The sequence below is a fragment of the Dunckerocampus dactyliophorus genome, chromosome 20 (assembly GCF_027744805.1).
Source record: "Dunckerocampus dactyliophorus isolate RoL2022-P2 chromosome 20, RoL_Ddac_1.1, whole genome shotgun sequence".
NCBI lineage: Eukaryota > Metazoa > Chordata > Actinopteri > Syngnathiformes > Syngnathidae > Dunckerocampus > Dunckerocampus dactyliophorus.
The window spans coordinates 9451035-9465597 of NC_072838.1; the positions used below are offsets into that span (position 1 = coordinate 9451035).

General features: G+C 43.3%; 1 protein-coding gene across 3 annotated transcripts in view; it reads right to left on the minus strand.

Annotated features, from left to right (window-relative positions):
- LOC129173226 (ephrin type-A receptor 7-like) overlaps positions 1–14563 on the minus strand; it is a 211656-nt gene that overhangs the window by 18591 nt on the left and 178502 nt on the right. For all 3 annotated transcript variants that reach the window (XM_054763942.1, XM_054763941.1, XM_054763943.1), the window contains 3 exons: positions 11695–11750; positions 6442–6567; positions 4667–4852 (listed from right to left, as the gene is read on the minus strand). In XM_054763942.1, coding sequence (XP_054619917.1) covers positions 4667–4852; positions 6442–6567; positions 11695–11750 — 368 coding nt within the window. The remainder of the gene's footprint in view (positions 1–4666; positions 4853–6441; positions 6568–11694; positions 11751–14563) is intronic.

The window sequence follows — 14563 nt, forward strand, 5'->3', positions numbered from 1 at the left end:
TGGACATCGACGAGGAGTACGGGCATGTTCAGTAAACAAAATGCTTGCCTGTTGGTTGTCTCAGGAAGGTGAGGGCAAATGTTCTTGCGATCGACCGACAGAATCCCAAACATTGACTAGTAGCTCACGATCGACGGGGTTGGCGACCCCTGGTTTAAATGAACCAGGAAACGTATCGGTCCATTTATTTTCCTGATTTTATTTATTTTGTATTCATTTATTTTGAGCGGTGTGTATTGCAAGCATAATAATTTACATACATTGAACAGTGTGAGACATATTTAAACACAGTGTGAAGCACGGGTATCTCTGTGTGGAGTTTGCATGTTCTCGTGGGTTTTCTTCGGGTACTCCGGTTTCCTCCCACATTCCAAAAACATGCATGTTAGGTTAACTGGCGTGGGTGGTTATTATATAGCAGGCAATACTTCAACAATCAATGTGTCTTGATGGAATTTGAACACTTTTATTATACCGTCTATTTCATTAAAAAGGCAGGTGTGCTTTCAGCATGTTGCATTGCCATTCAAATGAAAGCTCCAGCAAAGTGACTGACTTGGCTTTTCTGCCAGGGATATTAGTTTAGTTTAGATCTCCCCTCTCCACCCCCCCATCAAATTGAATTGTTGTACTATTGTTATTAGTTTCTCTGCTTAAATGCCCCACGGTATTCACTGCAGGGAGGTTGTGTGCATGGAAACTTTTATGATGAGTGAAATCATCTGCCATAAGCTTTTAAAGTTCGGTAATTTAATAAAGAGCGATGCTGTCAATATATAATAAAAGAATCCGCTCTATAAAACGGGCCTCAGGATTTAACAGGGATGGCCTGTTGTGAAACAAATTTAGAGTAGTTTAAGATACATCGTTCAGATTGTAGCCTCTTGCCATTAGCTACGACCTGTGCATCCTGTGTGTGGCTCAGATATGCTCCAGCGTCACCTTGGTACGCACACACTCTTTTTGGCATCTCACTGATTTTAAAACTTTGCTTACCCAACATCACCCCTTAATGACAAGCGGCTCTTTCGCTCTCTTTCCACGGAGACGATTATTCACATTTCCTATGTACGTGACTGACAGGGGCAGCGTGTTTTAACTGTCCATTTTGCTGTCTTGTTTTGGTTGTGGTCAGTCGAACGCAAGTAATCAGACGGGAACGGCACGACACATGAAAACTTCTGGTTGGTTCCTTTTAACTTCAATCCAAAATGATGGCGCGAGGAACACAGCACGCGCTGGGTTTGGCGCATTAGCATATTTTAAGGAGCTAGCGTCATCATTTTGGCTGAATTGTGCTTGCGTCTCCCCGTTACCCTCATTGGCCTTGGATTTTTTTTTTACAGCAGCTCCAGTAGTTTGTCTTTTCATTTTTGCAGCCACTGGTTGTGATGACGTGCGCCTAATTTTGACACAGACGTGATGTCAGAGTAAAATTTCTAAATAAAACACCACATTATTTTCAACATTTACATTCATTTTCAATGAATGTGACGTCTCTATATATCGAAGTATGCATGTCGAAGTGTCCTTGGCCAAGATACTGAACCCCCAGTTGCTCCTCCTGCCGTGTCATCAGTAGGTAAACGTGCTATCATAAATCATATTTCATGAACATTGGCTACTTTAAACATTTCATCAGGTTAAAATGGGCTGATCTGAGCTACACCTGTGAAGACAATAATTGGATCATACATGTCGGGAAAGAAGCTGTCATTTGCAGGCACGGCTGAAAATAGCTGCTGGCAATCAGTAAATGCAAGCAACACTTCCATTGCAACTAAGGCCGTCTGCGGTTTCCTTCAAAAAAGGTAACAAAAAATCCCATTTTCTTTAATCCTATTAGCGATAATCCCGGAGCTGCCTGCGAGAAGGTGGAGCAAATGGTAGGTCGTGAAATTGGCGGATGTGTAAGCAAAAGACAAGAGAGGAGGGAGCTCTTCCATCTTAATGGCATCAATGGGGCATTGAGTAATGGTCGAAGGGTGGATAGTTCGGAGAAAGGCGCTTCAGGAAGTGGATAACACGGTGATACAATGAAATGCATGATTTCAATTGATTTTCTTATGTAATTTTGCATATTAGTGTTTTTTTGTTGTTGTTTTGTTTTTTTTTTTTACAATTGAACTGTATAATTTTCACATTCACAAATTCACAAATGTCCCTTTTGTTTCCTGTTACAAATGTATGTACAGTATGTATATTTGTGTATTGGGGGTGTCACGATACACTCAACTCACGAGACGAGACGACACACGATGTTGGGTTCACGAGACGAGACACTATTTTAACATTACTTTTAAGAAAACTACATTGACAAAATATGGGAGTGGACAGACGCTTTTAAATTTAACTGAGTCACAAATCAATGCAGGTACATTTTTTAACGTTTTTCTAACTTTGCATGCATGGCCTAAGCATGATGCTTATGATGGTTTGCTGGCTGCAGGATTGGACCTTTGGGTCTTTGGGCTTTTTGCAGATGATGTGGTCCTGCTGGCTTTATCGAGCCGTGACCTTCAACTCTCACTGGATCGGTTCGCAGCTGAGTGTGAAGAGGCTGGGATAAGAATCAGCACCTCCAAGTCCGAGTCCATGGTTCTAGCTGGGAAAAGGGTGGAGTGCCACCCTGCCCCAAGTGGAGGAGTTTAAGTACCTCGGGGTCTTGTTCAAGAGTGAGGAAAGGATGGTGCGGCATCTGCAGTGATGCGAACTCTGCATCAGTCTGCTGTAGTGAAGAGGGAGCTGAGCCGAAAGGCCACGCTCTCAATTTACCAGTCGATCTACGTTCCTGCCCTCACCTACGGTCATGAGCTTTGGGTAGTGACCGAAAGGACAAGATTGGAGGTACAAGAAGCCGAAATGAGTTTTCTCCGTAGGGTGGCTGGGCTCTCCCTTCGAGATAAGGTGAGAAGCACTGCTATCTGGGAGAAGCTTCTGGTCTGGCTTGGGCATCTGGTCAGGATGCCTCCTGGACGCCTCCCAGGGGAGGTGTTCAGGGCACATCCAACCGGTAGGAGGCCTCGGGGAAGACCCAGGACATGTTGAAGAAACTAGGTCGTCCAACAGGCCTGGGAAAGCCTCGGGATCCGCCGGGAGGACCTGGACGAATCGCTGGGGAGAGGGAAGTCTGGGATTCCCTGCTTAGGGTGCTGCCCCCGCGACCCGACCTCGGATAAGCAGAAGAAGACGGATGGAAGGACACACTCATACTGGTCACTGGAAGTTCAACATGGCACCACAAAGCAAAGAACTATTGCTGGTCATGGAAGTTCAACATGGCACTTATTGGCAAAGAACTAAGGATGTCAAAAAAAAGAATGAATATTGCCAACGCCCGGAAACCGAGCTGCAACATGGTGCCCTAGACCATACAGCACTTGAACACACTTTTTGTTGAGTCATTTTGAGGGGACAGCGAATTGACCCTGTTATACACGCTGCACACTGATGACTTTGCATTGTATCAACGCGGCATTTCTGTCGTGTTGGTCCATGAAAAGACACACGGTAAATGTAACACTGCAAACTGCAGTAATAAACATGCAGTTAAATTAGGATATACAGTATCTGTGCTCATCAAAAATAAGCATTTTTACCTTTACAATAATTGATCCACGTGCAAGTGTAACAAGTCAAGTGTTTGCAATGAAATACAGTACATCTTAATAGTTCTAATCTTAGCCACACTTGTTTCACACTTCCTGATTTGTCGCCAATCCATATGAGTTGTTGCTATTTGCTTGCACATGATGTGAGACTGTATGGCAACCAGCTGTGTGGTAGTCACTGCGAGTAAAGAGCATACTGCTTTTGTGTTTGTGTGACATGCACACTAATTGTGTGTTAGTGTGGGTGTGGGTGTGTGTGTGTGGCTGGCGGGAGAGATTGGAGTGCATCCCAGAGTCCCACTGTGTCTCGAGCACCAATTACTGTACCCTGCACATCTGCTGCCATCCTGCTGCGCACAGTGTGTCCGGGCACCTTGCCCACACCCACACCCACACACACACATCACAAAAACTTTACAAACTCTTTAAGTCTCCCTTCACCTGGCCTTTGCCATTAACCTCCACCTCATCCCATATCATCTCAGTCGCTCATGTCTTTTTTCCTTTATTTCTTCCTCTTAGCTTCTTTTTCCATCTTGTTTTCGCTCCAGGACATCAATCGCTGTCTGTCTAAACCCTGGTGTAGCTCGGCGTGCTAGCATTGGGCTTCCATTCCAGCGCGTGCGCTCTGCTCTTACACCTTCCCTCCCCTTCCATCGTCCGGTTCGTCCCTTCTCGCTGTGAGTGTTGATCCCCTCCATGTGAGAGGTATTGAAGCGATCGCAGTGTCCCGATGCTCTATCCAATCTTGGCTGTCCAGTGCGTTCTCCCCCCCGCTTTTCATTTCATTCCTTGCGTACCATAAGGTTGACCCTCTCTGCAGGCCATATATTGAAATAGTAAGATTCTAATTCTGCTTTTTTACCCCATTCTGCTTCGCTGCTTCCACTAGCGACAGCCTTTCCAATCCTATAAGTTGCCTCACTCCACTTTTCCCATCTCCCGCTTTTACGTAATGGATGAATCCCATTCACCTTTTGATCCAGGGATATTAAGGATTTCCACCCTCCTTTGCCATTCGCCCAACTCTAAATTCCCCCGCTGACCGGCCTTACCGCTGGTGACGACGCCCTCCAGTCTGATGATGTTGGAGTGGTCAAACTGCCCCAGGATACCGGCCTCGCTGAGGAACGAACGCCGCTGTTTCTCCGAGCAGCCTGCTCTTAATGTCTTAATGGCCACCGGCAGCTCTCTCTTGCTTGGCAGCTTGAGACAGCCGCGACACACCTCCCCAAAGTCGCCTGTTCGGGGGAGACAGACAAACATAGGTCACAACCCCCCTCTAAATGATACATCAACAGCCAGAGAGCAAAAGTGAAAGATTGTGCAGGTCAAACTGGCAATATGGTGCGATGCTCTATGTGTGTGCGGATGCTGAAACTGACGACCGCTATGCCAAAAATAAGCTGTGACTCATAGCAAAGACGTATAAAGCTCATATGACTGGATTACCACTGTCATGACCAAGTTTTCCTTTTCACATACACTGGACATATATCCAGTCACTCTACAGTATAAGTGGGGTCTCATACTCAACATACGTGGATGCAGCTGAGCCTGTTTTTATTTCACCAAAAAAAGTACAACTGATCCAATGTTGGCAGTCTTTATTGATAACATTTCAGTACATGAACAGCACTGAGAGTGCTTCCGGCTTCCCAGCATGCCTTGCGGCAATTATTTTGTAAAACGTTTCGTGTTTAGCGTGATTGTGGTGGTTGTTTATTTCCATAGCAGTAGTAGTAGACGCCCTATGTGGTGTTTACTTACCTGTTAAAAGTTGTACTGTCATTTTCGTCTGGGCACTGTGATTGTGGTTAGTGCTCTGTCTAGTGACCCAACCCCCCCCCCCCCCCCCCCCCCCCCCCCCCACCCTCCCCCATTCATTTTCACTGTGTAACAAGCCTCTTGTGGGCCACAAGTTCACCACAATATTTATAATACAGTGGAACCTTGGTTAGCATCGGCCTGGGTTAGTGTGATTTCTGGTTAACATTGGATTTTTTTGCCACGGTTTGCGTATATTTTCCGGTTTGCGTACAATGTGGCGTGTATTTTATCTTGTTATTAATACACTGTGTGAGTCCAACTGTGTTTCTTAATGTATTTTTAATCACAAAACGTTTTGTTAGCATCCTTAGCTTGCTAACAAAATCTGTGTAAATGTCGCCCGTTTGTGATGTCAACATAAAAACGCGTTCTTATAGTTTTCCATGCATAAAACAGTTTAAAATGCATATAAATCAGGAATGGAAGCAATAAATTAACATTTGAGGTTACTTTTACCTTCACTGAAGACATGACTGTTCCCAAGGACATGATGTGGCAGTGAGATCGACACCCGACTGACTCTTTAACACCACCTTTCTGTTTTGTCACGAGTTTCTTGAATTCAAAGGCGTTTCTCACCTTCTCTATCAAAATGCTGGCACTTTCTTTGGCTCCATTTTGGGTTATTGAGGTGAGAAACATAATTGAATTCAAGAAATAACTCATGGCAAAAGAGGAAGGTGTTGACTGTGCCCACAGTCACATCATGAATCAGTTTTAATGCATGTAAAACTACACTTGTAATACTATAAAAACATGTTTTGTGTTAACATTTTTGGCTTTCTGAAAACAGATTAATTGGATTTGCATGATTTCTTATGGGGAAAAAAAGTGATTTGGTTAGCATCTGTTTCCGAAAGACTTTCTGGACGCTAACCAAGGTTCCACTGCATTACTATAAAACACCCAGGAGTTTGACACCCCGTGCTCTATAAGCACCTTCTTCTAATGCGTTCTGATAAAAGAGCTGTCAACACGTTTGGAATGCTAAGTAATTTACCTGTGTGAACAATCCTCTCAATCTTGATGCTGGAGTTGTCCAACTCCTTGGCAAAGGCATGGACAGCCTGCAGCAGGTCTTCACAAGTCTCTGGGTCGATGTAGGTCCTTCGTGTGGGAATCTTGACTGGAAAGATGCAACAGATACCAAAAAGGCACACATTAGGGTGACCATATTTTGTTACCTGCTTCAACAAACATAGCTCTCACAAACCTTTCAATGTAATGATGTCAATAATAGAAATATTACCTCAAGCAAAGCAGATTGCCCTAATCCTGGTCAATTTAAAAACTCATTTTCATCACTTTCTAAAACAAATAGAAAAAAAACACACACACACACGCAGGACAGGATGTGAAAACAGGACATGTCCTGGGAAAACAGGTCGTTTGGACGCCCTAGTATACGCATCTCTGTGACAGTGGAAAACATTCATAGAAAGTCTGGCTAAAGGGTTACAACACCAACCTGGTATATTTATAAAAAAAAGTCAAACAAAACCCCAGGACCCAAACGGAAACAAGACGACAGAACACAAGTTCCCTTACTTTACATTTTCTACCTTTTCTTTGCCTTTTGTGTGTGCATGTGACGGTCATCTGCGTACTCTCATTGCTGATGCTGACAATAGAAAGCTGAAAAGCAAACTGTGTTTGTCAAAGTTTCATGATTAAAGGCTGAATTGTGCTACAGTGAAGTCACTACTTCTGCCCTTCTGATGGTGTCTTGGTGGATCTACAGCTCTCCGGCCACGGGCTTCATGTGAAATTCTCCACCAAAACGTTAGAATCAGTGAGTAACCGGCACTTTTCTTTTCTTTTTGGCAAGCTAGCTTCCGGTTTAGTAGTAAACAATGGCGACTGAAGCAACATCCACGTACAACTAACGTACTGTGACAACCTCTTGTTATTGCTGTTTGTAAATGAACGTCGCGATGAATGTTGTTGGTGAATAAAATGTTGTTGTCGCAATCTCGGACAGGAGGAATCATGTGTCCTGAGTCGCATGCATACTGTGTTGGGACAGAGCGTAAATGTTGGTGTTTAGGTTGGCAATAAGAACGTAAAAAGAACGTCAGACTGTGTGCACGAGATGGGAAATAAAGGAATTGATGTACGAAGCAAAAGCAACCAGTCACAGCTCTCGCCGTTTTACAAGATCGAACAAGCATGTCTCAAACAAATGTCACTTTTGGTCTTTAGTAATGTTATCATCAGTCGAAAATTTGTTATCTGCTTTTGCAAGAACACTGTGATTATTGGAGCATCAGATAAAACGTCCTCTGTGCTCCAAAGAGCCGAATTCTGTGGTGATGCCTACAGTGTAAATGCAGCCTGCTGTTTGGGGTAAAGCAATGATGACGTTGTGTATTTTCAACATACTCAAAGTGTATTTTGTATTTGTTCGAAACATCCTCACGTTTATCAATAATATGTCCAAATTTCTTTAACTCGATTTGACCTTGCAGACTCTGGAGGCGGTGAGATGAAAGGCTCAGACTGCTCAAATCTGACTTTGGGTTCCTTCCACGAGGCTTTAGAGAGATCACAGGGCTCCTCCACCAGGCTTTTTGTCTTTTCGCTCGCCTCAAACTGTTATCTTACTAACACACGCGTAACATTTGCAAAATAACACAAATGCAGTATATGGGCCTAATCTTCAGTTGAAACTGGGACAGGATGTAATCGACAGTCAAATGCTTCGGAAAGCATCCACTCCTCAATAAGGACAGTGTGGGAACGAACATCTGTAGAAAATGTCTTAAGAAGAATATCCCCAAATTAATTTATGGTACATTTTATGCAAAGTTAGCATTATGAAGCTGTTGTATACAAAATCATCAGAGCTATAAATCAAGGTTAATAACGTCTTCTGTGTAAAACCCAAACAAATAATCATACCCAATCACTCAGGATAATTTCATCTCGGGACATCAACAAGTTTGCTGCTGTGAAGCTAATGAAACACTTGAAATTCCTATCTGACACCGGGAGTGGTGATAATAACCGCAACTGTTTCTCTGTACTACACAAACCCAAAACACAACCTGATTTCACAGCACGACTCGTGTTTCCTTTATCAACTGCCGGTTGTATTTACCAAGCACTAACAACTGGCAAATAAACTTGCCTGCCCACAGCCAATAACCATTAACCATGAGAGTGTAGCTTTCAATTAGATGACTTTCGTTGCCGCATGTTAAGGATAAGATCCCAGGAAAAGGCCAGGTAGTTTTCCAAAAGCTGGACAGGACCACTGAAATGTGATTACAGCGCTGGATCGACCTGAGGGATCCTATACCGGCTGCCTCATAACGCCGTATTGATCCAACGCACACACATATATATGCTTGTGTGCGCAGCTAAAAGACCCATTATAAAGCAAAGGAAACCCTTTCGATTCAAGGCAAGAGATGAGAGAAAGATCGAAGGCTCTTTTCTGTCAAATTGGGTTTTCAAACACGCCACTGTGGCTTAAAACCAAGAAGGGATGCCCGAGTGCCCCATAAAACATAAGCCTGAGAATGGGCTTAGAACATTCACAGAAACAGACTCTGACATAGACATGCTTCACTAGTTCCTCGGGTGATTAGTTTCAGGGTTAACTGTGTCAGTGCCAGGAGCGACACCCGGAGAATAGCAAACATGCTTATAAACCCCAAATATTTCCAATCAAACCAAACAAAAGGACAAAAACTCTTTATCATGCCAACGCAATCCTATTTTCCCAATGATTTCCCCAGATGCTTTCACTCCACACTTCTGTGTCTCACCTTTTCCGTGCAATCGGTTTGGACATATCTAAACCTGCTTTATTAAAGGAGATTGCAGGTGAGTCTTGATCCTTTTCATGCCACCCTCAGAAATAAGCCTTTACAGTACGTGTCGACCAGACATTCTTTCAAACTCTCTCCCTGGCAGCGTCACGTACTTTCGAATTTAATGCAGCAAAAACGGCCTTCGCTCTTCTGGGGAAACTTTTTCCAAGAACTCGGAATGTGTCTGTGTGTATATTTGTCCAGAAAAGAGCATTTGCAAGGTTGCAGATGTTGGTCGAGAGCGCTTGGCTTATTATTGTATTGTATTGTATTATTACACAAGTGGTCCTCTGGTTACGAACGTACGACCCCTTCAGTGTTCATTAGCGTTCAATCATTTTTATGCTTAATGATGATCGCAACCATCGAGCGGTTGAGACCAAAAGAGCAACCAGTGTTGGTGGGCATTGGTGATAATAATAATTTCATTTGCACTTCACCGGTGATGGCTTTCCTTTTCTTTGGCGCACTGCTGCTTGGGAGACATAATGAAGCCCAAAAAGTGAACTAATAACCGATGCTATTCTTCCTCAGTGTGGCTGCACAGACACACACTGTATTCGTGTGCTGCGCCGACAAGCGCTGTACAGTAATTCCTTGTTTATTGCGGTTAATTGGTTGCAGAACCGACCGTATAAGTGAATTTCCGCAAAGTAGGATTGTCAATCAAATATTTTCTTGTTAGAGCATAGAAAAGCTGTTTATGACTCTCTAAAATACAGGTTTTAACATTATTAGAGCCCTCTATATTTTAAATAACACCCCTATAGTTTACCTTTATACTGGTATTACTCAATACAGTAGACATAATAACCGAAAATAAGCCATATAAGACATAAATAAGACATAATAAAGTACTTCCTGCAGCGGCTGTTCTCTCATCAATGTAATTTAATAACCCTTAAGGGCATTGTCATTGTGTTCATGTTATTGTGTTTGTGTATGTTGCTGTAATCATGTTTTGATGATAGGGAAGCTGAGCGGGGGTGGACAGGAAGTGACATCGGGTGTTCAGAGTTGAGTTTTGGCTTGGCCCAGGTTCGGGATAATTGTGCCTGTTGTGAGATAAATCAAACCTGCAATAAAAGCCTGTTGTTCCAGCGATCACATCTGGTGTGTGTGTGTGTCTCACCGGGCATTACAGTAACATTACTGACACGTAGTGACCAGTGTAGAATACTACATATCTTTACATTTTGGAATGCCTTATATTTGTATTTTAATTCATTTAGCCATTTTGATGCTTGAAAATGCTTATAGGCAAAAAAATATGTAATTTAATTTTATAATAATATGCTAGCACAAAACAGCAATGACTTATTAATTAATATATTTTTGAAAAATAGTGTGAAGAGATATTCAAAGCACAAAACGGCGAGGAATTACTGTGACTAGTTCTCGTGCGAATCTCGTGCGAAGTTTTTAATTAATTCATAGGAATATCTTCATGAACCACCAAACACGGAACGACGTAACCCCAAGTACTTATTTTTGCCTTATACCATATTAGACAAAGTACAAAAAAAGAACAAAAAAGGTGACTTGGCAAAATGCTGGAATCAAGTAAAATGGTGTTTTGGCAAGTCACCTTTTTTATATTTGCGATTTTACAAGCACATTTGTCTAATATAGGAAGCGCCTGGCAAGGACTTTAGTTTTTGCAGTATAAAAAGTGTGTCCCAATACTTTTGCACTGACAGCGTAGCGAAGGCATTTGTTGCGGAAGGCTATAAAAGCTTTACGTGACTTTATCCAAACCTATATCTTGCATTGCAGCCCATAAGTCTGCTCAGTCATGGAGCAGAAAGTGGACCCATGGGAGCGTGTGTTGACTAAAGAGAACAAAAATACATCTTACAGCCTATTTATGTGTGGAAAAAAACAAAAAAAAACTGTGTGAGTTTTTAAAAAGCAGGCCAGATATGTGCACATGCATCGCTGTGTGTATTGCATGCTTGTCGGCCGCTTGCAGTTCTTTGTTTGGGCAGATTTAATTCCCAGCCGCATGGCTTTGGCTCATTATTCATCAGCCACAGTGCTCCGAAACCCCTCCTGAGGGCTCAGCATGCTGGGAGATTAAACAACGCAAATGAGCATGCACGCATGCACAACATTTACAAAACTGTGCGCACACAAAAGGAAAAATCTAAGCACACAATTACCACTTTAGAAAAGCTTTGCCATGTACGCACGTACACGAGACATGTCAAACTATTCTCATTCAGTCACTGGCCAAACAGAAAGCCTCATGGACAGGGGCTTAAAAAAAAGAAGCAACCGGGACCTCAATCCTTACCTCGCCCGCTTCTCCTCTACATCTTCCCCCAAGAATTAATGCCGTGGCACTAAAGTCCTAAGATGTTGTGCGTGTGCTCGTGTAGACGCATGCAAAACAGCACAGGGAAAAGGACAGACAAAGCGTAGACGTCACTTACACTGGAAGTAAAGTTCCTCGTCTCCCTCTTGAGAGGCTTTGCTGTAGCCGCATTGTCTAAAAAAGCGAAACAGACAGACATCAGACAGTGTTTTATCCCAGTCAGGAGACGCAAACAACCATCAGACGCTGTTTATCTTGCAACGCGGTCGTTTACACAAAATGTGCAATAACTGAGATGAGGGGAAAGCGAAGATGAGCGCACTGACTGCGGTGATGGAAGATACAGAAGAGTAATACAGAAGGCCCCCCCTGATGCGATGGCACTGATGAGCAAGAGAAGTGATCTGAGGCTGAATAAGTGGAAATTCTGTCTGATTCCACTGAGCCACAGACACACACACACTGATTGGGCTGGAATAGATACGCTATTGTCGAGCACACACTGAAGGATATGTATTTTACAACAGCTCTCATCCGCTCGCCCCCACGGGGGGTCAACACAAGAGTGAACCCTCTATGATCTGACTGGATGGCTTTTCGTCTTAGAGGGAAATTTAAACTTGCCTCCTAACCTTGGCAGGCGCACACACACACACACACACACACAAGCTGGAAGAGACAGATTAACAAGTAATGAGCAGACATTCTGGCTGGCCTCTATGCTTCCTCGGATTAGTAAAATGGCTAGAAAGCGTGCCAAAAAAAAGAATGACAGTAAAACCTTCAGTAAATGACAGATTCTTCGAACAAACTTACAAATGCTAAATCCAGGCAGACCTCGTGTTGTGACGTGTCGTGGTTACAATGCGCTCCCATAAATTAGTCATTAAAAACAAAAAGAGAGCAAGTCGCACAGCAAAAGTGTTGCGAGGCACACGCGTCCTATACATTGACAGGTATCATAATAACTGTGTCAGGTAACCATATTTCATGGATAACGATGTGGAAAGAGAACATCAATCACTGTCGTGTAAAAATTTAACTGGCCCTGCGGAATTGTTATTCGGAGGAAACATGTTGAGGGATTGTCCTTTCAATCGTTTTATCCATGTGTACAAGCCCGTCATCACCTTCGATTGCAGTGTAGGCGCTCAGGTTGATCACAGTTCCACCTCGGATGTGTTTGGATTTGGAAATCAGAACCGGTTCAGCGGCAAACTGTCAACTGTACTGGCAATAAGTAAGCAATTAAAGTAATAGTAACAAATTTAACAAATAGTACAATTTTAATAGGGGTATTGAATAATATCGGCATTGTTTTTTTCTACAGATGATGATATCCACGGGAGTGAGGATGTGCGCCACACAGCAATAAGCTTGCTAGCTCAGGACGCTGGCGGTCTGGAATTATTTGGAAGTTCCGCCTTTGGGTTGTAGATATGCAATTTGCAATGAACACGCTGGTTACGCAAGGGGGGAGTAAGACATCTTCCTTTAATACTTCTAATCTAATCAGTTTCCTTCATGCTGCGTTCATGCGTAACATGCTGAATGAGCCCAGTTTATATTTCCACTGATTGTATTAGGCTACTTTGTTCTTATACGGCTTTTTGTGCCACATGGAAATGTGCAGCCGTACAAACTGTATCGTTGCCAGCATTATTACAGTGGCTTCTTATTTGTCAATTTATTAAGACTAATCTGTTTGAGGGAGAACATGCAAACTCTACAGAGATGCCGAAATTCGAACCCTCGATCCTCTGTGAGGCTGTGTTTGGACGACAGTATGCGGCGTATTAATGCAAAAGTCTTGCGTATTTACATGTATATGCTTTTTTTTGAGAAGATTCTGTGCGTGTCGCTGTATGAGTGTTCTCTCGCGGGGAGACGTGATCGAGGACGAGGCTGACACATCCCTCAGCCTGTGTAACAGCAGGGTCTGAGACAGGGTCGGGACCCTGTCTGTCGAAACACACCAGCAGACGCATGCAGCAGAGACCATCGGGGCACACAGACGAGGAGAGACAAGAATTGATAGACAAGGGAGTGCAGTAAAAAAGGGAGACCGAAGGGGGGAACAGGACTGACATGAGGATGGAGGACATAATGAGATCAGAGACATTGGGGTTTATTGGTGACATGGCGAAGAGAGGGAGTCACTGAGTCAAAAATAGTGGTTACAAATGCTACGCTGGTCAAAAACATTGGGGGCACGTGGCCATTACACCTACAGGAAGTGAAAAAACAACCAAAAATTGTGTTGGATCTTTAGAAGCGCCACTCTTCTTGGAGACTTTCTGAATGATTTTTGAGCATGTTTTTGGGAATTCATGCCCGTTCATCCAGATCTACCCCATTTGTTGAGTTCTTCTACACTACGGATACTGTATGTGTTCCCTAGAGTGAGTGAGTGAGTGAGTGAGTGGTGAACAGGAAGTGATGTCGGGGGTTCAGAACTGAGTTTCATCTTGCCGTGGGACTATTGTGCCTTTTGTGAGATAATTCAAACCTGCAATAAAAGCATGTTGTTCCGGCGATCAGGTCTGGTGCTTGTGTGTCTGACTGAACATGACATTAACATCACTGACGGCTTCGGACTGTAGAATACTACATCAACATCTTTGGGTCTTTTAAATGCCTTCTATTTATATTTTACTTCATTTAGCCATTTTTATATTTGAAAATGCTCAGTTTAGGCAAAACATATGCTATAGCCATCACGCATCAACTTAACATGCAACAGGTAGATAACACACAGAGAACCTACTACTACTGCTGGAGGATAATAAACAACAACTACGTTAACTCTAAACATGTACTTTGAGCAACTGGTTACAAAAAGGTGCCGCAAGGCATGCTGGGAGCAGGGCATCACTACCGCTGGGAGTGCTGGGAGTGTTTACTCCTTCTGTCCAGCCATTGGGGCAGACAGTATCGTTGCTCTAGAGGCCCTTTCATGCTAAACATATTTTCTCTGCCCGGCCCCG